The sequence below is a fragment of the Hemitrygon akajei genome, chromosome 7 (assembly GCF_048418815.1).
Source record: "Hemitrygon akajei chromosome 7, sHemAka1.3, whole genome shotgun sequence".
Classification (NCBI taxonomy): Eukaryota; Metazoa; Chordata; class Chondrichthyes; order Myliobatiformes; family Dasyatidae; genus Hemitrygon; species Hemitrygon akajei.
Window position 1 is genome coordinate 10,534,970 of NC_133130.1, and position 21,512 is coordinate 10,556,481.

The following is a 21,512-nucleotide window of genomic DNA, read 5'->3' on the forward strand; positions in this document are numbered from 1 at the left end:
TTTACTGAAGTCAGTTATATCTGGTTGGTTCTGATGTTTTGGCTGCCCTACAGTCATGGGATCTGTTATAGTTTGGAGAGAGTTCTGAAGACCATGTTGCATCAGTTGATAATATTTCTCCCTTTATCCCTGATCGGTCCTACCCTCTGTCTAGCCATTCTCCTGTTCCTCAAGTATGTGTAGAATGTCTTGAGGGTTTCCTTATTCCTACTCCCCAAGAATCCTTCCAGCTCTCCCAAGTCCCAACCGAAGATCCTTCCTTATAACTCTGAAGTGCCCCATCTGATGTTTTACTTCATAAACTTTAAGTGTACATCCTTCTTCCTCTTGACCAGATGTTCCACTTCTCTTGTCAACCATGGTTCCTTCACCCTGCCCTCCTTTCCCTGACTCAGTGGGACAAAGCTATCCAGAACCCCATGGAAGTGGTCCCTAAACAACTTCCAGATTTCTGTTCAGTGAGTGGTAGAATTATCAATAAGTTTGAATGAGGAGGGAGAATTAACACAAAAACAGAAGAAAAAGGAGTACGAGTTGGTCATCTAACCCACCAAACTCGCTCTGCCGTTCAATAAGATCATGGCTGATCTGGCCATGGACTCATCGTCACCTACCTGCTATTTCCCCCATAACCTTTAATTCCCCTACTATGCAAAAATCTGTCCAACCTTGTCTTAAATTGATCCGATTCATGTAAATCCTTCCATAGAACCATAGAACATTACAGCGCAGAAACAGGCCTTTTGGCCCTTCTTGGCTGTGCCGAACCATTTTTCTGCCTAGTCCCACTGACCTGCACCTGGCCCATATCCCTCCATATACCTCTCATCCATGTACCTGTCCAAGTTTTTCTTAAATGTCAAAAGTGAGCCCGCATTCTCCACTTCATCTGGCATCCCATTCCACACTCCCACCACTCTGCGTGAAGAAGCCCCCCCAATGTTCCCTTTAAACTTATCCCCCTTAACCCTTAACCCATGCCCTCTGGTTTTTTTCTCCCCTGGCCTCAGTGGAAAAAGCCTGCTTGCATTCACTCTATCTATACCCATCATAATTTTATACACCTCTATCAAATCACCCCTCATTCTCCTACGCTCCAGGGAATAAAGTCCTAATCTATTCAACCTTTCTCTGTAACTCAGTTCTCAAGTCCCGGCAACATCCTTGTAAACCTTCTCTGTGCTCTTTCAACCTTATTAATATACTTCCTGTAATTAGGTGACCAAAACTGCACACAATACTCCAAATTCGGTCTTATCAATGTCTTATACAAACTCACCATTACATTCCAACTCATATACTCAATACTTTGATTTATAAAGGCCAATATACCAAATGCTCTCTTTACAACCCTATCTACTTGTGACACCACTTTTAGGGAATTATGTATCTGTACTCCCAGATCCCTCTGTTCTACTGCACTCCTCAGTGTCCTACCATTTACCTTGTATGTTCTACCTTGGTTTGACCTTCCAAAGTGCTAAACCTCACATTTGTCCGCATTAAACTCCATCTGCCATTTTTCTGTCCATTCCTCCAACTGGTCCAAATCCCTCTGCAAGCTTTGAAAACCTTCCTGGCTGTCCACTACACCTCCAATCTTTGTATCATCAGCAAATTTGCTGATCCAATTTGCCACATTATCATCCAGATCATTGATATAGATGATAAATAACAATGGACCCAGCACTGATCCCTGTGGCACACCATTAGTCACAGGCCTCCACTCAGAGTAGCAATCCTCCACTACCACTCTCTGACTTCTTCCATTGAGCCAATGTCTAATGCAATTTACTCCCTCTCCATGTATACCCAGCGAATGAATCTTCCTAACTAACCTCCCATGTGGGAGCTTGTCAAAGGCCTTACTGAAGTCCATGTAGACAACATCCACTGCCTTCCCTTCATCCACTTTCTTGGTAACTTCCTCGAAAAACTCTAATAGATTGCTTAAACATGACCTACCATGCACAAAGCCATGCTGACTATTTCTAATAAGTCCCTGTCTATCCAAATACTTGTAGATCCTATCACTTAGTATTCCTTCCAATAATTTACCTACTAGGATGTCAAACTTAACGGCCTATAATTTCCCAGCTTTCTTTTTGAGCCTTTTTTGAACAACAGAACTACATGAGCTATCCTCCAATCCTCCGGCACCTGACCCGTGGATATCGACATTTTAAATATTTCTGCCAGGGTCCCTGCAATTTCAACACTAGTCTCCCTCAAGGTCCAAGGAATACCCTGTCAGGTCCTGGGGATTTATCTACTCTGACTTGCCTCAAGACAGCAAGCACCTCCTCCTCTTTAATCTGTATAAGTTCCATGACCTCCCTACTTGTTTGCCTTGTTTCTATAGACTCCATTCCAGTTTCCTTAGTAAGTACAGATGCAAAAAAACCATTTAATATCTCTCCAGCCAAGACTTTTAGTCAGGCAGTTTTGTACAGTGCTGAGCTGTAATAATAATAATAACTTATTCATTGAGCACATTTCATACAGACGGGTAGTTCAAAGCACTTTAAAAAGAGTGAAAGGGCAAACATGAAAATAAAATGAAAAAATAGAAATAAGTATTAAAATTTATGACAAAAACATGAATGTAGCCTGGAGAACGTCACCGTGATTCTCTGACACCATCTTGCATCCAAGACCAAGTTGTTACAGTCTTTCATTGATTCTACAATGGTGATTATTCTGTTCTGGATTTATTGAGTATGCCCTCAAGAAAATGAATCACAGGTTTGAACATAGTGACATATATGGACTTTGACAATAAATTTACTTTGATCTTTGAAAGTATGTTAATTGTGAAATAAATAATTGGCAGTTAAAAGTGTTAACTGGTTTTACATCCCTTATTGTTTTAGGTTTTGAATTCCACAGGTTCGGAGCTTTTGGAAGAGGTGGTTTTGATTTAAGAGACGCTGATCTATGACTCCGAACTTTGATCATTTTCTCCTTTTCTCTCCTGTGATGACACACTCCACATTGAAATTGATTTTCAAATATCCAACTCGACACACAGAGCAGACGGTCAGTCACCATGTTAGTGCTCCCCACCCATGAGTTAGGGGCCACAGTGCTCTGGATCGTGTCCCAGTGACGGGGCTCCAGTATTACACTGTGTGTTCTTCACTACAATGTGCCCAGCCACGGGAAGTGAGTGGTGGTGGAATAACTCCCAATGCAGGGACACACTGCTGAATAAATAGAACTTGTACTCACTGGTTACGATGAGCTGGGTGCCTTTCCCATTGATGCTTCCCCACAATCTGCAGTAATAGACGGCAGAATCACTGTGCACCACGTCTGTGACTGTCAGGGTGTAGCTGCTGTTGGACGTGTCCCTGTAAGACTGGAACCTCTCAGTGAAACCCCATCCCCTCACTGAGCTGCCTTCTTTCCTGTGTGTAAAAACCAGCTTGTCCTGCTGCTGCTTGTCCAGTTTTTGATACCAGTGGAGATCAGTGTCTTCTAGCCTGGCTTTGCTCATGGTACACCATAACCACGCCGTGTGACCCTCAGTGACACGCTGTATGCTCGGGGACTGGATAAGGACAGGAACGTCTGCACCTGTAAGGGAGAATATCGTCACTTCAACCCCAGCTTGAAGCAGACATCTTTTGTTACATGACCTCTTGTGAAAGTACAAACACTTTATTGCTTCTGATATTAATATAATGTTCCAGCTGTTTCCGAGTTTACAGAGTTCAGGCGAGATCAATGATGGGTGATAAATATGTGCTTCAAGTAATCACCACCCACTTTGAATTGAATGTGGAACAGTACAGAACTGGACAGGACATCTGGTCTTGATGTTGTGCCGACCTTGATGCTCATTTATGTTAAATATCCTCCTCCTATGTATCATTCATGTCCCTCCATTCCCTTTGTATTCACGTGTCTATCTAAAATCCTCTTAAAGTCAAACAAACTCCCTGCTCCACTACTACCCAGTAACCTATTCCAGGCAGATACAGTAGATTCTGGTTCATTGAGCCATCAGTTAATCAGCGAGCTGCTCATTTGGGACATCTGATAAATAGCAAAAATGAATTGAGAAAATAGCCAGGATTCACTTTGTTTATTTGGAACACTATGTCGCTTAATTGGGACAGGAGGTTGTTGCTGAACAGTTTCTAACGAGAGTCAGTAGCGTGCACTTGTAAGGTCGTTACACAACACTGCTTTGTTTTTAAATAGCATCAAAGCATGTGCTTTTGTTCAAAAAGCAGTGATTTTGTCACTGATAGTTGATGAGAAATAAGCAGTAAGACAATTCAGAACTCTTTTACTCATTGCCTATGTACAGTACATATAAACTCACCCCTCACATCACCTTTAAACTGTCCCCTGCTCGAAACTTAAAACCATGTTTGCTGTTTGACATTTCTACCACGAGGGAGAACAACACGAGATTGACCGAGCTTTCCTTGTATTTCATTCCCTCTAATCCAGGCAGCATCCCAGTGAACCTCGTCTCAGTCTTTCCACAGTCTTCACATCCTCACTACACCAGGGCAATGGGAACTGTATGCAACACTCCAGGTGGATCAGACTAAAGATTTATACATCTACAACATGAATTGGAGTCAATTGCCTTCCTCACCCACCAACTAAGCCTGCAAGTTAACCTTCAGGGTTTTCTGCACAAGGACTCCCAATTCTCACAGCATCTTAAGATTGTAATATCTTAGATTTTTAAAAGATAATTGTCATGGTCCAGTCCATGAAATCTGCATTCTGGTTCACGGTCCGGTCCATGTTCCTTATTCCAGGTTTTCCGGTTTTCCCCAGTTTCTGTTGAGGCAGCTGATTCTTGTTTGGACTGGCTTCATAAATAGCTTCAGGATTTAGCCTCTGGCTGCTGGATTGTTTCTGTCCTAACTCCCTATCTGTATCCCTTCCCTTCACCTTCCTGCCCCTGCCTTGCCCCTGCCTGGAGCCTCACCTCACCTTACCTCTGCCCCTACCTGGAGCCCTGCCTCACCTCGCCTCACCTCTGCCCCTGCCTGGAGCCCTGCCTTGCCTCGCCTTGCCTCTGCTCCTGCCCAGAGCCCTGCCTTGCCTCACCTCTGCCCCTGCCCGGAGCCCTGCCTTGCCTTGCCTCGCCTCGCCTCTGCCCCTGCCCAGAGCCCTGCCTCGCCTCGCCTCTGCCCCTACCCGGAGCCCTGCCTCACCTCGCCTCGTCTCGCCTCTGCCTCTGCCTCTGCCTCCACCTGGATTCCTGCCTCGCCACGCCTCTGCCTCCGCCTGGAGCCTCGCCCTGTTTGAAACTGTCTGTCTGTGTCCACGTATTCACTAGGTAGGTCTGGCAGTTTTGCCGCTACCTAGCATTGGGAACTGTCTCGTCGTGTTCAGTGTTCTGTGTAATGAGTCCTGGCCCTGCATCCTATAGCCAAGGAGGGGTCCTGGCTCGGTGTTCCAGGTTCATGTCTCTCCCTCGACCAAGGCTCTGGGTTCTCATCATGTCCATCTACCTTGCCCAGCCTGATGCTGATGTTCCCTTGTCCAGGAGTCTCACATCCAGTCTTGATGTCTCTCCCTTGACCAAGGCTCGGGTTCTCGTCATGTCCATGTGCCTTGCCCAGGAGTACCTTGCCCAGCCCAGTGCTGGGATTCCCTCGTCCTGTGCTGATGTTCCCTTGTCCCATCCAGGAGACTCTCATCCCGTCTTGTGCCTCTCCTCATCCTGTAGTCTCGTCTTGTCTTCGCCTGGTTCTGGAGTCTGAGCCTGAGTCAAGACCCAGGTTCTGGCTCCTAGTCCAGTCTCTGGCTCTGAGTCCAAGCCCAGGCTTCTAGTTCCCAGTTCCATGTCCTGGTTCCGCTGTCCTTGTCAAGTCCTAGCCCAGGCAGGGAATCCTTGTCTCGTCTGGGGCATGTGTCATGTCCAGTGTCTTTTCTTCCCCATTTTCCTTGCTTCCTTCTCATGCCTAGTCCTGTTCCTGGTACTTCAGTGTCTGTGTCTTGCATTTGGGTCCACTCCCAATGCCCACCCTATGACAATAATTTCCATTGACACCACCACAATCACTCATGCGATCTCTTTCAGAACCCAGGTGCAGTTCCTCTGGTCTGGGTGACTTACGTACCTTTATGTCTTTCAGCTTTTTGAGCACCTTCTCTCATGTAACAGTAGCTGAATTCACTTCTCTTCCCTCACACACTACAATATCAGGCATACTGCTAGTGTCTTCCACAGTGAACACTGATGCAAAATACTCATTTAGTTCAGCAGCCATCTCCTTGCCCCCATTATCTTCGTCTGCATTTCTTCTCCCTCATTTTCTACTGGACCTATATCCAGTATTTGAAAAAAAACTTTTACTATCCACTTTGATATTATTTGCTAGCTTGCTTTCATATTTCATCTTTTCCTTTCTAATGATATTTTACTTGCTCTCTGTAGGTTTTCAAAAACTTCCCAATCCTCTATCTTCCCACTAATTTTTGCTTTGTTTTATGCCCTTCCTTTTTCTTTTACAATAGCTTTGACTTTCCTTGTCAGCCATGGTTGCACTATTTTACCATTTGAGTATTTCTTCATTTTGGGAATGCACCTGTCCTGCACCTTTCTCATTTTTTCCAGAAATGCCACCATTGCTGCTCTGCTGACCTCCCTGCCACAGCTTCTTCCAATTTACTCTGGCCAACTCCTCTGTCATACCACTGTAATTTCCCTTACTCCACTGAAATACTGCTACATCAGACTTTATTTCTCCCTATCAAAATTCAAGTTGAACACAGTCATGTTGTGATCACTGGTTCCTAAGGGTTATTTTGCCTTAAGCTCCCTAATCACCTCCAGTTTATTACATAACACACATTCCAGTGTAGTTGATCTCCAATCCTCAAGTAGACTCAACGACAAACTGCTGTAAAAAGCTATCTCTTAGGCATTCAACAAACTCACTCTCTTGAGCTCCATTGCTAATCTGACATTCCCAATTGACCTGCATGTTAAAATCTCCCATGACTACCATAACATTGCCCTTTTGACTCACATTTTCTATTTCCTGTTGTAACCTGTGGTCCACCTCCCAGCCACTGTTGGGAGGTCTGTATATAACTGCCATCAATGTCTTTTTACCCTTGTAGTTTCTTTACTCAATCCACAAGGATACAATATTTTCTGATTCTGTGTCACATCTTTCTATTGATTTGCTGCCATTCATTACCAGTAGAGCCACACCACCTCCTCTGCCTGCCTTCCTGTCCCTCTGATATGACATGTAACCTTGGAGATTCAACTCCCAACTACAATCATCCCTCAGCCACGATTCAGTGATGGCCACAACATCATACCTGGCAATCTGTTATATTGCAGCAAGATCAGCCTCCTTATTTCTTGTACTATGTGCATTTAGATACAAGGTAATCAAAGCTTGCAGAGAGATCCACATTAGGTAGAAAAATGGGCTGGAAAATGGCTGATAAAATTTAATGCAGACAAGTGTGAGGTTTTGCACTTCAGTAGGACTGTCCAGGGTATGGCATTGAGGAGTCTTGTGGAAGAAAGTGATCTGGGAATACAGGTCCATAATTCATTGAAAGTGGCATCACAGGTTGATATGGTCGTAAAGAAAGCTTTTGGCACATTACAACCAGAGATCATGGTGTTACGTATTCAGGCAACAATAAATATATGTGAGTTAGGCAAGGGTTTTTATAACAAATAACACGTTTATTAAACACTGAAAACAAACCCCCCAAAAGTAAACAAACACTAACGTAACCGGAAAACAGCTGCTGTGCGGCAGCTTAACCGTTCTTAAAGTGATGCAGCTCTAACAGTTCTTAAAGCGATGTTGCAAAAACAGTTGTTTAAAGCGGTATTGCCAAAAGTTCAAAATGCTCAGTCCATTTAAAAGGAGAGACTTTTTAAGGTGATTTAAATTCTCTTCCACATTGTTTTCCTTCGATCCCCGGCGTCGAACTCTTCCCACGAAGAAATTTTATGAAACGTAACGGCTTAAAGGCACTGACCTCTCCTTTATCACACTGTCCTCAATCTCCTGCTATCCCGCAGAGATTAACACGAGAACAGTCAACAAAATCCTTCCAAATGAGGATCACACAAGGTCGAACCCATTCCACCATCGAAAATCGATTCTCCTCGATCTTTAACTCCCGAACTCTTATCTTCACTCTCCACTAGCAGTATTGTAAAGAAACTGCTGGCAATGACCTTTTAAACTTTAGGCATTAGATAAAACTTCATCTTTCAACTAAACTGCGTCATAACATTAAATCATGCAGTGGCATGAAGTCAACATGGCAAATCCAGCCACGAACTGCCCCTCCCCACAGGGTGGGGTCTTCCTTTTATACCCTGTAAAAAAAAACCTGTCACATGATCTCTACTGGCGGGAAAATGACGTCACTCCACCATCACAAGACCATTACCTCAAGTCCAGTATAGCTTCAACCCCAGTCACGTGACAAGGGTACCACTGTCACGTGTCACGGGTACGTAACAATGGATTAAGGGTGATAAGTGAAAAATTTAAGGGGAACATGAGGGAAAACTTCTTTGCTCAGAAGTTCATGAGCGTGTGGAATGAGCTGGCAGCACACATGGAGCCTTCAAGCTAGATTTCAAGGTTTAAGAGACATTTGGATAGGTAAATGGATAGTATGGATATGGATGTCTATGATCCCAGTGCAGGTCGTCAAGAATTAGCAGAGTCAAGAATGGTTTTGGCATAGACTAGATGGGCCTAATGGCCTCCTTTTTGGTACTTCTCTATAATTGTATAACTCTAATTGGATATAGAGCCACAGTGTAATCTGTTGGCTGTTTTGACCTGAGGTTAAGTTAACTATTTTTCATAAGGTCTAGTGAATGTGGTATTCTCTACCTCAGACAGAGGTATGAGGAAAGGGTGTGCTGCTTTTAGGCTGGGATTCCCAACCTTTTTATGCCACAGGGCCTTCCATTAACCAAGAGGTCCGTGGACCCCGGTTAGGAACCCACGATTTAGGTCCTGTTGATATTCAGGAGGAAGAGTTGTCAGGTCTCTTGAGGAACATTAAGCTGGGTAAGTTTCCAGGGCCTGATGGTATCTGTCTCAGGTTATTGAGAGAGACAAAAGAGGAAATCTTTGTATCCTCTTTAGAGGATCCTATGGGACTGAAGAGAGGACAATTTGTTCCTCTTTTTAAGAAGGGCATCAGAGGAATACCCGGAAATTATAGGCTGGTGAGCTTTACATTTGAGGTAGAGAAATGACTGGAGAAGATTCTTCGCAAAGGGATCTTACATAGATTTAATAGAGACCGTCAGCATGATTTTACATAGGAATATATGAACATAGAAATAGGAGCAGGAGGAAGCTACCTGGCCCATTGAGCCTGTTCCGCCATTCAATAAGAACATGGTTGATCTGGCCATGGACTCATCTCCACCTACCTGCCTTTTCCCCATAAACCTTAATTCTTCAACTATGCAAAAATCTATCCAACCTTGTCTTAAATATATTTACTTAGGTAGCCTCCACTGCTTCATTGGGCAGGGGATTCCACAGATTTTGTGTGGCTGAAGTCATGTGCCATAAATTGAGGCATTTTCCAAGAACACCTTTACCAGGAAAAACCTGCCCCTTCCACTCTTGCCATATTCTTTATGATACCATTAAAATTGGTCTGTTTCAAATTTAGAATCTCAACCCATGAACCAGACTTGTCCTTCTCCATAATTATCTTGAAACTAATGGAAATACAATCACTAGATCCAATGTCATCTCCACACACACCACTGTCACCTGCCCTGTCTTGTTCCCATCCAGACCATGCTCTTTTCTCACTGCTGCTATCAGGAAGGAGGTAAAAGAGCCTCAGACCCACACCACCAGATTTAGGAACAGTTATCACCACTCAACCATCAGGTTCTTCAACCAGAGAGGATAACTTCAGTCAACTTCACTCACCCCATCAGTGAACTGTTTCTACAACTTTCAAAGACTCTTCATCTCGTGATCTTGATATTTATTGTTTTCTCTTTTTTTATCTTTTTGTATCTGCACAGTTTGTTGTATTTTGTTTGTCTTGTGTGTGATTTTTCAGTGATTGAATTGTGTTTCTTTGTACTTACTGTGAATACGCACAGGAAAATGGATTCCAAGTTCATTTATGGTGACATGTATGTACTGTGATAAGAAATTTACTTTGAACTTCAATGAAAGATGCAGTATCACTCTCTCTCTCTCTCAGTGGAACCTCTATACATTGATGAAGAAAACTTTCCAGAACACATTTGACAAACTTTCATCCAGCCCTTTTACGGTATGGGATTCCCAGTCAATATGTGGAAAGTTAATATCATCTGCTATCACAATCTTGTGTTTCTTGCAACAGTCTGCGATCTTGCTTCAAATATATTTCTCTAACTCCCTCTAACAATTGGGTGGTCTATAATATAATCTCATTAATGTGATCATTCATTTCCCATTTGTCTTTCCACCCATGTAGCTTCAGTAAATGTACTCTCCCATCTGTCCTGACTGAGCAGTGCTGTAACATTTTCCATGACTAGTAATGTTACCCCCTCCCCCTATGATCTCTCTCGCTGTCATGACTAAAACAACAGAACCCCAGAACTTTGAGTTGCTAGTCCTGCCCCTCCTGCAACAATCTCACTAATGGCCACAATATCACAATTCTACACACTGATCCATGCCCTGAGCTCATCTACCTTTCCTACAATACTCCTTGCATTGGAATATGAAAAGCTCAAAACATTAGTCCCACCATGCTTGAAAATTTGATTGGTACGAAGGCTTCATGATATCATTCTCCACAATAACTCCACTATCTGTCCTGGCAGTTTGGTCTCCAGAAACCTGCAATTCTAGTTTGGATTCAAAACTGGCCAGAGAAGACATGAGAGTGGTGAAGGGCTGTTACTCTGCATGCTACTGTGACTAGTGGTTTCTGAAAGGAACCATATTGGGATCTGCTTTTTTATGATATTAGTTGAAGATTTATGTGGGCTAATGTATTAGTTTGCAGATGACACAAAAATAGAAATGTGTGGCATTGTGGGTTTTTTAAGAGTGTCAATGTGTACTGAGGAATCCATGTTGCAGATCTGGGCTGAAGATTGGGAAAGAAAAATTAATCTGGATTAGTGTAAAGATAGATAGATAGATAGATAGATACTTTATTCATCCCTATGGGGAAATTCAACATTTTTTCCAATGTCCCATACACTTGTTATAGCAAAACTAATTACATACAATACTTAACTCAGTAAAAATATGATATGCATTCAAATCACTCTCTCAAAAAGCATTAATAATAGCTTTTAAAAAGTTCTTAAGTAGTTTACTTAATACATTGAGTCCTAACCCCGGCACTTTAACATATCTTACTCCTGGTGGTTGAATTGTAAAGCCGAATGGCATTGGGGAGTATTGACCTCTTCATCCTGTCTGAGGAGCATTGCATCGATAGCAACCTGTCGCTGAAACTGCTTCTCTGTCTCTGGATGGTGCTATGTAGAGGATGTTCAGGGTTTTCCATAATTGACTGTAGCCTACTCAGCGCCCTTCGCTCTGCTACCGATGTTATACTCTCCAGTACTTTGCCCACGACAGAGCCCGCCTTCCTTACCAGCTTATTAAGACGTGAGGCGTCCCTCTTCTTAATTCTGCCTCCCCAACATGCCACCACAAAGAAGAGGGCGCTCTCCACAACTGACCTATAGAACATCTTCAGCATCTCACTACAGACATTGAATGACGCCAACCTTCTAAGAAAGTACAGTCGACTCTGTGCCTTCCTGCACAAGGCATCTGTGTTGGCAGTCCAGTCTAGCTTCTCGTCTAACTGTACTCCCAGATACTTGTAGGTCTTAACCTGCTCCACACATTCTCCATTAATGATCACTGGCTCCATATCAGGCCTAGATCTCCTAAAGTCCACCACCATCTCCTTGGTCTTGGTGATATTGAGACGCAGGTAGTTTGAGTTGCACCATATCACAAAGTCCTGTATCAGTTTCCTATACTCTTCCTCCTGTCCATTCCTGACACACCCCACTATGGCCGTGTCATCAGCGAACTTCTGCACATGGCAGGACTCCGAGTTGTATTGGAAGTCTGATGTGTACAGGGTGAACAGGACCGGAGAGAGCACGGTCCCCTGCGGCGCTCCTGTGCTGCTGACCACTGTGTCAGACCTACAGTCTCCCAACCGCACATACTGAGGTCTATCTGTCAAGTAGTCCACTATCCAATCCACCATGTGAGATTCTACTCCCATCTCCGTTAGTTTGTGCCTTAAGATCTTGGGCTGGATGGTGTTAAAGGCACTAGAGAAGTCCAGGAATGTAATCCTCACAGCACCACTGACCCCATCTAGGTGAGAGAGTGATTTGTGCAGCAAATACGTGATAGCATCCTCCACTCCCACCTTCTCCTTATACGCAAACTGAAGAGGATCCCAGGCGTGCCTGGTTTGTGGCCTCAGATTCTGTATTATCAGCCACTCTGTGGTCTTCATCACGTGCGACGTCAAGGCAACAGGTCTGAAGTCATTCAACTCCTTTTGTTGTGGTTTCTTCAGTACCGGGACAATACAGGATGTTGTCCACTGTCTGGGTACTCTTCTCTGCTCCAGGCTCATGTTGAAGATGCGCTGTAGTGGTTCTCCCAGCTCAGTCGCACAGGCCCCCAGTAGTCGTGGGGAAACTCCATCCGGTCCAGCCGCCTTGCTGGTACAGATCTTCCTCAGTTGACCTTCCACCTGTGCAGCCGTAATCCTGGGCGTGGGCAAGGTCTCCTGTGAGTGGCTATTTTCCTGTGAGGGAAGTAAGAGGGAGGACGAGTAGAAAGTCAAGCCTGGTGTGGAGTTCTGCGGTGAGGATGAGATTGTGCTGTCGAACCTATTGAAGAAGTTGTTCAGCTGGTTCGCTTTCTCCACATCTCCACTTATGTTCGCCCCCCGCTTTGCACCGCATCCGGTGATGATCTTCATCCCATCCCACACCTCCTTCATGCTTTTTTTCTGCAGCTTTTGTTCTAGCTTCCTCCTATACTGCTCCTTTGCCCCCCTTATCCGTACTCTGAGTTCTTTCTGAACTCTTTTAAGCTCCAACCGATCACCATCTTTAAAGGCCCTCTTCTTCTGGTTTAGGAGGCCTTTGATGTGACTAGTGATCCAGGGCTTATTATTGGGATAGAAGTGAACAGTTCTAACAAGAACAACGGCATCCACACAAAAGTTAATATAGTCCGTTGTGCATTCAGTGACTTCCTCAACGCCCCCACAGAGCCCACCTTTGCAGTACATCCCAGTTAGTAGTACCGAAACAGTCTCTCAGGGCCTGTTCAGCTTCAGGAGTCCACTTTCTAAAAGAGCGTGTGGTAGTGGGATGCCTCATCACAATTGATTTATATCTGGGCTGTAACAAAACCAGGTTGTGATCAGCTTTCCCCAGTGAAGGCAGCGGGGATGCACTATATGCATCCTCTACGTTTGCATACAGTAGGTCAATAGTCCTATTACCCCTGGTGTAACAATCCACGTACTGGGAGAAAGCAGGTAGTGTCTTGTCCAAAGTCACATGCTTGAAGTCCCCTGTAACTAACACCAGTGCCTCAGGGTGCTGTGTCTGAAGCCTAGCAACAGCAGAGCTGATGACGTCACACGCTATCGTTGCGTCGGCACGCGGCGGGACATACACATTCACCACAATGACGTTTGTGAATTCTCGCGGCAGATAATATGGCCTCATACTCATGGCGATCAGCTCAATATCTCTTTCACAAATGGAGATCTTTGTACTCACATGCCCGGGGTTACACCATCTTACGTTAATGTAGACAGTAAGTCCCCCTCCTTTTTTCTTCCCACACTTTTTGGCATCTCTGTCAAATCTTACCGTAGTAAAACCAGGTAATTCTACGTTTACATCCGGGATGTTAGCCGTCAGCCATGTTTCAGAAAAGCACATTAAACTGCAATTTGGGAGGTTAAATATACGTGACAGTATACAATAACTGGATGGACTATTTGGAGCATTCGTGTATAGGGGGATCTTGTGGTACAAATCAATTGTTAGCTGAAAGTGACAATGCAGCTCTGATGAATGATCTCAGCTGGAAACATTGACTCTTTATTCCTCTCCATAGATGCTGCCTGACCTGCCGAGTCCCTCCAGCATTGTCGGTGTGTGTTTCTCTGGATTTCCATTATCTGCAGAATCTCTTGTTTATGATTGCAAGTGAAGAATGCATATGCACAAGGAGTCATGTAGCAGCTGTGTAAAGTTCTGCTTTGGGAACATTTCTTGTACAGTTCTGTTTGCCCCATTACAGGGAGGTTGTGGAGCCTTTGGAGAGGAGGCAGAAGAGGTTCACCACGATGTGGCCTGGATTACAGTGCTTTAGTTACAGTATAAGGGGACTTTGGACAGACTTGTATTGCTTTCTCCAGAAAATTGAAGGCTAAGCTGCGATTCTAAAGTCATATCGAACATAGAAAGAGGAGACAGAGAAACACAAGGAATTTTGCAGACCAGAGACACGAGAAAGCCTGAAGATGCTGGAGTTTTAGAATAGCATACAAAATACTGAAGGAACTCAGCAGGTCAGGCGGCGTAATAAAATTCTGAGGGAGGGGAAGGAAGATGTAGAATGTGAGAGATGAAGCCAGCTGTGTGGGAAAGATAAAAGTCAGGTGAAGAAAGAATCTGATATGAGAGGAGAGTGGACCATAGAATGGAATTCAGAAGAATGAGCGATGACTTCATTGAAACCTATTGAATGTTGAAAAGCGTCAAAAGAGTAAATGTGGAGAGGATGTTTCAGACAGTTGGAGAGTCTAAATCTAAGAGTGTTGTGAACAAAGCAGATGATCTTGGAGCATGGATCAGTACTTGGAGATATGATGTGGTGGCCATTACCGAGACTTCGACGGCTCAGGGACAGGATTGATTACTTCAAGTGCTGGGTTTTAGATGTTTCAGAAAGGACAAGGAGGGAGGTAAAATAGGTGGGGGCATAGGACTTTTGATCAGAGATAGTGTCAGGGCTGCAGAAAAGTTGGACGCCATGGAGGGATTGTCTACGGAGTCTCTGTGGATGGAGGTTAGGAACAGGAAGGGGTCAATAACTTTACTGGGTGTTTTTTATTGGCCTCCCAATAGTAACAGGGATATCAAGGAGTGGATAGGGAAACAGATCCTGGAAAGGTGTAATAACAGTTGTCGTGGCGGGAGATTTTAATTTCCCAAAGATCGATTGACATCTCCCAAGAGCAAGGGGTTTAGATGGGGTGGAGTTTGTTAGATGTGTTCAGGAAGGATTCTTGATGCAGTATGTAGATAAGCCTACAAGAGGAGAGGCTGTACTTGATTTGGTATTGGGCAAGGAACCTGGTCAGGTGTCCGATCTCTCAGTGGGACAGCATTTTGGAGATAGTGATCATAATTCTGTCTCCTTTACAATAGCATTGGGGAGAGAGAGAGAGAGAGAGAGAGAGAGAGGAAAAGACAAGTTAGAAAAGCCTTTAATTGGACTATGGGGAATTATGAGGCTATCAGGCAGGAAATTAGAAACAGATGTTCTCAGGGAAAAGTGCGGAAGAAATGGGGCAAATATTCAGGGGATATTTGTGTAGAGTTCTGTATAGGTACGTTCCAATGAGACGGGAGTTGTGGTAGGGTACAGGAACTGTAGTGTACAAAGGCTGTAATAAATCTAGACAAGAAGAAAAGAAAAGCTTACAAAAGGTTCAGAGAGCTAGGTAATGTTAGAGATCTAGAAGATTATAAGGCTAATAGGAAGGAATTTAAGAAGGAAATTAGGAGAGCCGGAAGGGGCCATGAGAAGGCCTTGGCGGGCAGAATTAAGGAGAACCCCAAGGAATTCTACAAGTATGTGATGAGCAAGAGGATAAGATGTGAAAGAATAAGACGTATCAAGTGTGACAGTGGGACAGTGTGTCTGGAACTGGAGGAAATAGGAGAGGTACTTAATGAATACTTCAGCATTCACTATGGAAAAGGATCTTGGTGATTGTGGTGATGACTTGCAGCAGACTGAAAAGCTTGAGCATGTAGATATTTAGAAAGAGGATGTGCGGGATCTTTTGGAAAGCATCAAGTTGAATAAGTCGCTGGGACTGAACAAAATGTACCCCAGGCTACTGTGGGAGGTGAGGGAAGAGATTGCTGAGCCTCTGACAATGATTTTTACATCATCAATGGGGACAGGAGAGGTTCCGGAGCATTGGAGGGTTTGGTCAAGAATGGGAGTAGAGATAGCCCAGGAAATTATAGACAAGTGAGTCTTACTTCAGTGGTTGGTAAGCTGATGAAGTAGATCCTGAGAGGCAAGATTTATAAACATTTGGAGAGGTATAATATCATTAGAAGTGATCAGCATGGCTTTGTCAAGGGCAGCTCGTGCCTTACGAACCTGATTGAATTTTTTGAGGAGGTGACTAATCACATTGATGAAGAAGAGTAGTAGATGTAGTATATATGGATTTCAGCAAGGCATATAATAAGGTACCCCATGCAAGGCTTATTCTGAAAGTAAAGAAACATGGGATCCAAGGGGTCAGTGATTTGTAGATCCAGAACTGGCTTGCCCACAGAAGGCAAAGTGTGATTGTAGACGGGTTATATTCTGCATGGAGTTCGGTCACCAGTGGAATGCCTCAGGGATCTGTTCTGGGACCCTTACTCTTCGTGATTTTTATAAAGGACCTGGATGAGGAATTGGAGGGATGGGTTAGTAAGTTTGCTGATGACACAAAGGTTGCAGGTGTTGTGCATAGTGTGGAGGGCTGTCAGAGGTTACAGCGGGTTAAGCAAAACTGGGCTGAGAAGTGGTAGATGAAGTTCATCACAGATAAATGTGAAGTGGATCATTTTGGTAGGTCAAATATGATGGAAGAGAATAGTACTAATGGTAAGATTCTTGGCAGTGTGGAGGATCTGTGGGATCTTGGGGTCCAAGTCCATAGGATGCTCAAAGCAGCTGCACAGGTTGACTCTGTGGTTAAGAAGGCGTATGGTGTATTGGCCTTCATCAATCGTGGAATTGAATTTAGGAGCCGAGAGGTAATGTTGAAGCTATATAGGACCCTGGACAGACTCCACTTTGAGTACTGTGCTCAGTTCTCGTCGCCTCACTACAGGAAGGATGTGCCAGGTTGAGTGAACTTGGCCTTTTCTCCTTGGAGTGAAGAAGGATGAGAGGTGTCCTGATAGAGGTGTACAAGATGATGAGATTGATCATGTGGATATTCAGAGGCTTTTTCCCAGGGATGAATGGTTGCGACAAGAGGACACAGGTTTAAGGTGCTGGGGAGTAGGTACAGAGGAGATGTCAGGGGTAAGTTTTTTACTCAGAGTGGTGAGTGCCTGGAATGGGCTGCCAACAACGGTGGTGGAGGCACCGTTGGGGTGGATACGATAGGGTCTTTTAAGAGGCTTTTAGATAGGTACATGGAGCTAAGTAAAATATGTATCCTAATAATTTCTGAGGTGGTGACATGTTCATCACAACTTTGTGGGCTGAAGGGCCTGTATCATGCTGTAGCTTTTCTGTTTGTGTTTCTATGTTTCTGTGACACAGCCTCAGAATAGGGGGTTGTCCTTTTAGAATGGAGGTGTGGCGGAATTACTTTAGCCAGAGAATGGTGAATCTGTGGAATTTGTTGCCACCGGCAGGAGTGGAGGATGTCTTTTGTTTCTTTATGGCAGAGGTTGATAGATTCATGATTAGTCAGGGCATGAAGCAATAAGGGGAGAAAGCAGGAGATTTGGGCTGAGAGGAAAATAAATCAGCCATGCTTATAAGGTGGAACAGACCCAATGGGCCAATTGGCCTAATTCTGGTCTTATGGTCTTAATTCTGAATCAAGATACAGTAAATCAGAATCAGAATCAAGTTTAATATTGCTGACATATGTTATGAAATTTGTCATTATGTGACAGCAGTACATTGCCATATATAATTATAAAAACTATGAATTACTGTAAAAAGTATATATATTTTAAAAATTAAATTAAGTAGTGCAAAAAGAGAAAGAAACAGTAGTGAGGTCGTGTTCATGGTTTCAATGTCCATCAGAAATCAAATGGCAGAGTGGAAGAAGCAGTTCCTGAATAACTGACTGTGCGCATTCAGGCTCCTGAACCTCATCCTTGATGGGAAGAGTGAGAAGAGGGCTTGTCCTGGCAGATGGGGGACCTTAATGATGGATTCCACCTTGTTGTAACATTGCTCACTGAAGATGTTCTGAATGCTACAGAGGCTAGTGCCCAGCATCCGGAACAAAACTTTGCTCTGCCTATCTTCCAGAGAGATCTTTCCAAACACGGGAATATCAAGAAAATGCAAAAACTAATTGCAGAAAGCAGCATCAAATTTACAGAGAAAGTTCAAGTTTCAAAGTTCAAATTGAGATTTGTTATCAGAGTGCATAGAGGTCAGCACATACGATCCTGAGATTCTATTTCTGTGGGCATACTTAACAAATCTATAGAAAATTAACTGTGAACAGAATCAATGGACAACAAACTGTGCAAATGCAAATATAAATTCATTGATGAAGGTAGAGCAGCAGATGTAGTGTCTATGGATTTCAGCAAGGCAGTTGATTAGGTACCACATGCAAGGCTTATTGAGAAGGTAAAGAGGCATGGGATCCAAGGGGACATTGCTTTGTGGATCCAGAGTGGCTTGCCCACAGAAGTCAAAGAGTGGTTCTAGATGGACCATATTCTGCATAGAGCTCAGTCACCAGTGGAGAGCAACAGGGATCTGTTCTGGGACCCTTACTCTTCGTGATTTTTATAAATGACTTGGATGAGGAAGTGGAGGGATGGGTTAGTAAGTTTGCTGATGACACAAAGGTTGGAGATGTTGTGGATAGTGTGGAGGGCTGTCAGAGGTTACAGCGGGACATTGATAGGATGCAAAACCTGGCTGAGAAGTAGCAGATGGAGTTCAACACAGATAAGTGTGAAGTGGTTAATTTTGGTATGTCAAATTTGATGGCAGAATATAGTATTAATGGTAAGACTCTTGGCAGTGTGGAGGATCAGAGGAATCTTGGGGTCCAAGTCCTTAGGACGCTCAAAGCAGCTGCACAGGTTGACTCTGTGGTTGAGAAGGCGTACCGTGTATTGGTCTTCATTAATTGTGGAATTGAATTTAGGAGCCGAGAGGTAATATTGGAGCTATATAGGACCCTGGTCAGACCCCACTTGGAGTACTGTGCTCAGTTCTGGTCGCCTCACTACAGGAAGGATGTGGAAGCCATAGAAAGGGTGCAGAGGAAATTTACAAGAATGTTACCTGGATTGGGGGGCATGCCTTATGAAAACAGGTAGAGTTAACTCAGTCTTTTCTCCCTGGAGCAATGGAGGATGAGAGGTTACCTGATAGTGTCATGGTCCGGATCGGTTCCCCTTTAAATTTAGTTAGGTTGCATTATGATCCAAACCAGTGACACTTTGTTCTCTTCTAATCCCGTTTCACATCTCCCTTGAGCTTGGCCATTAAGGTAATTTACTCTCAACCCGAACCAGCAGCTTATAAGCCCCTGGCTTTAGCCGTTCAGTGCGAGAGTGTTAGGAAGGATTAGCAAGTCACCGTCGCTGCCACAAGCCAGAGTTATCCAGCCCCACATCGGAGTGCCATCAATTCGCCTTCCTTCGCCAGAGTGGGTCCGGGCAAGGTCAGTCTGCCAGGGGTGAGAGGAAGGCAGAGTCCTGGCTCGATGTTCATGTCTAGTTCTGTGTCTATTCCTCAAAGAAGAGTCCCGACTTGGTGCCTGACCTGAGGCAGTGTCCTGGCTCGGTGTGTCAAGTCCAAGTGTCCACATTCCGGCTGTGGCGATCCATGGTGTCCATGTTCTGGCAGCGGTGATTCAAGGCCCTAGTTTCCAGGCCCAAGGTCTGCAGTGATCCAAGTTCCCTGTCTCCAAGTCCAAGGTCCGTGGCGGTTCCAGTCCCCAGGGTCACAGACATGGCCGCGGTGATCCAAGTTCCCAGTTTCCAGGTCCGCTGTCTACTGCGGTCCCAGTCCCTAGTCTGCTAGTCCGATGTTCGTGTTCCCCTTGTCCTCCTCAATTTCCCGGTTCTCTGTGTAGCGAGCAATAAATGCTATTTTATTGAACCTGAGAGAGACGCGTTTGTGTCCTGCTTGTGGGTCCTCTCCCAGCACCCTCGCCCCCACCTTGTAACAGATAGAGGTGTATAAGATGATAGGCATTGATCATGTGGATAGTCAGAGGCTTTTTCCCAGGGCAGAAATGGTTGCCACAAGAGGGCACAGGTTTAAGGTGCTTGGGAGCAGGTACAAATGAGATGTCAGGGGTAAGTTTTTTGCGCAGAGAGTGGTGACTGTATGGAATGGGCTGCTGACAACAGTGGTGGAGGCAGATACAATATGGTCTTTTAAGAGACATTTAGTTAGGTACATGGAGCTTAGTAAAATAGAAGTAAGCCTGGTGATTTCTAAGGCAGGGATAGGTTCGGCACAACTTTGTGGGCCAAAGGGCCTGTATTGTGCTGCAGGTTTTCTGTGTTTCTATGTTTCTATGTAAAGAAATGGCAGTAAATAATGAGGATGAAATAACAAATAAAGAGTCCTTAAATGTGTAACACTCGCTTTGGCTAGCAGCTTAATATAGGGGGTGATAGCCACAGGCCCAGCCAAACTTAAAAAATCTTGTTTGGGTGGATGCTGCGCGATGTGTCCCCTGTTACGAATCAATACCCCTAAAGAACAAAAAATACACAACATGCGGTTAAATGATTAAGCTTTATAATTCTTACTTTGACTATTCGGTTAGTAAAGAAATGAAAAAAGAAATTAAAAAAAAGAAAAAAAGGGCTCTATCTTATTAAACAGTCTGTTGCACAATGTTGGAGCTCACAAATACAAGGAGGTCCTCCATTGACCTCCTCCGATCATCGCTGTCCTTCAGACCCTTGCTGCAAGTCCACCCCGTCCGGCGGTCTACCAACTCTCTCCATTCGCGTCTTCTCTCCTTATCTCTCCCCAGCAAAAGACCACTTAAATCTCTCTTCCAGCTCACAAGAAAGGACAACAGCATTCCTAACCTTGTTATATCTAGTCATAACCCAAACATTGCTGCTACAGAGAAACCATTACATTATCAGTGAAACCTTCAGCATATTACACAGCAGTAATACCCTACAACATGTTACAAATATTTGTTGTTATATCCTAAGAAAGTAGAGATGCTGTTGTGCTTTCTTCACAATTATATTTATATAATGGGTCCAGGACAGGTCCTCTGAGATAGTGACTCCCTGGAATTTAAATTTACTGACACACCAGCTCTGATCCCCCGCTGATTACTGGCCTATGGACCTCTGGTTTCCCTTGACTGAGTAGGCTACGGTCAATTATGGAAAACTCTGAACATCCTCTACATAGCACCATCCAGAGACAGAGAAGCAGTTTCAGCGACAGATTACTATCGATGCAATGCTCCTCAGACAGGATGAAGAG

The 21,512-nt window shown here is 44.2% G+C and overlaps 1 protein-coding gene across 4 annotated transcripts in view; it reads right to left on the reverse strand.

Annotated features, from left to right (window-relative positions):
- Window positions 1-21,512, reverse strand: part of LOC140730220 (uncharacterized) — a 59,417-nt gene that overhangs the window by 17,600 nt on the left and 20,305 nt on the right. For all 4 annotated transcript variants that reach the window (XR_012099542.1, XR_012099541.1, XM_073050384.1 and 1 more), the window contains exon 2: window positions 3,232-3,579. Coding sequence is in view for 2 of the 4 variants with exons in the window: in XM_073050384.1 (XP_072906485.1) it covers window positions 3,232-3,579 (348 nt within the window). In the remaining 2 variants the exon portion in view is untranslated. The remainder of the gene's footprint in view (window positions 1-3,231; window positions 3,580-21,512) is intronic.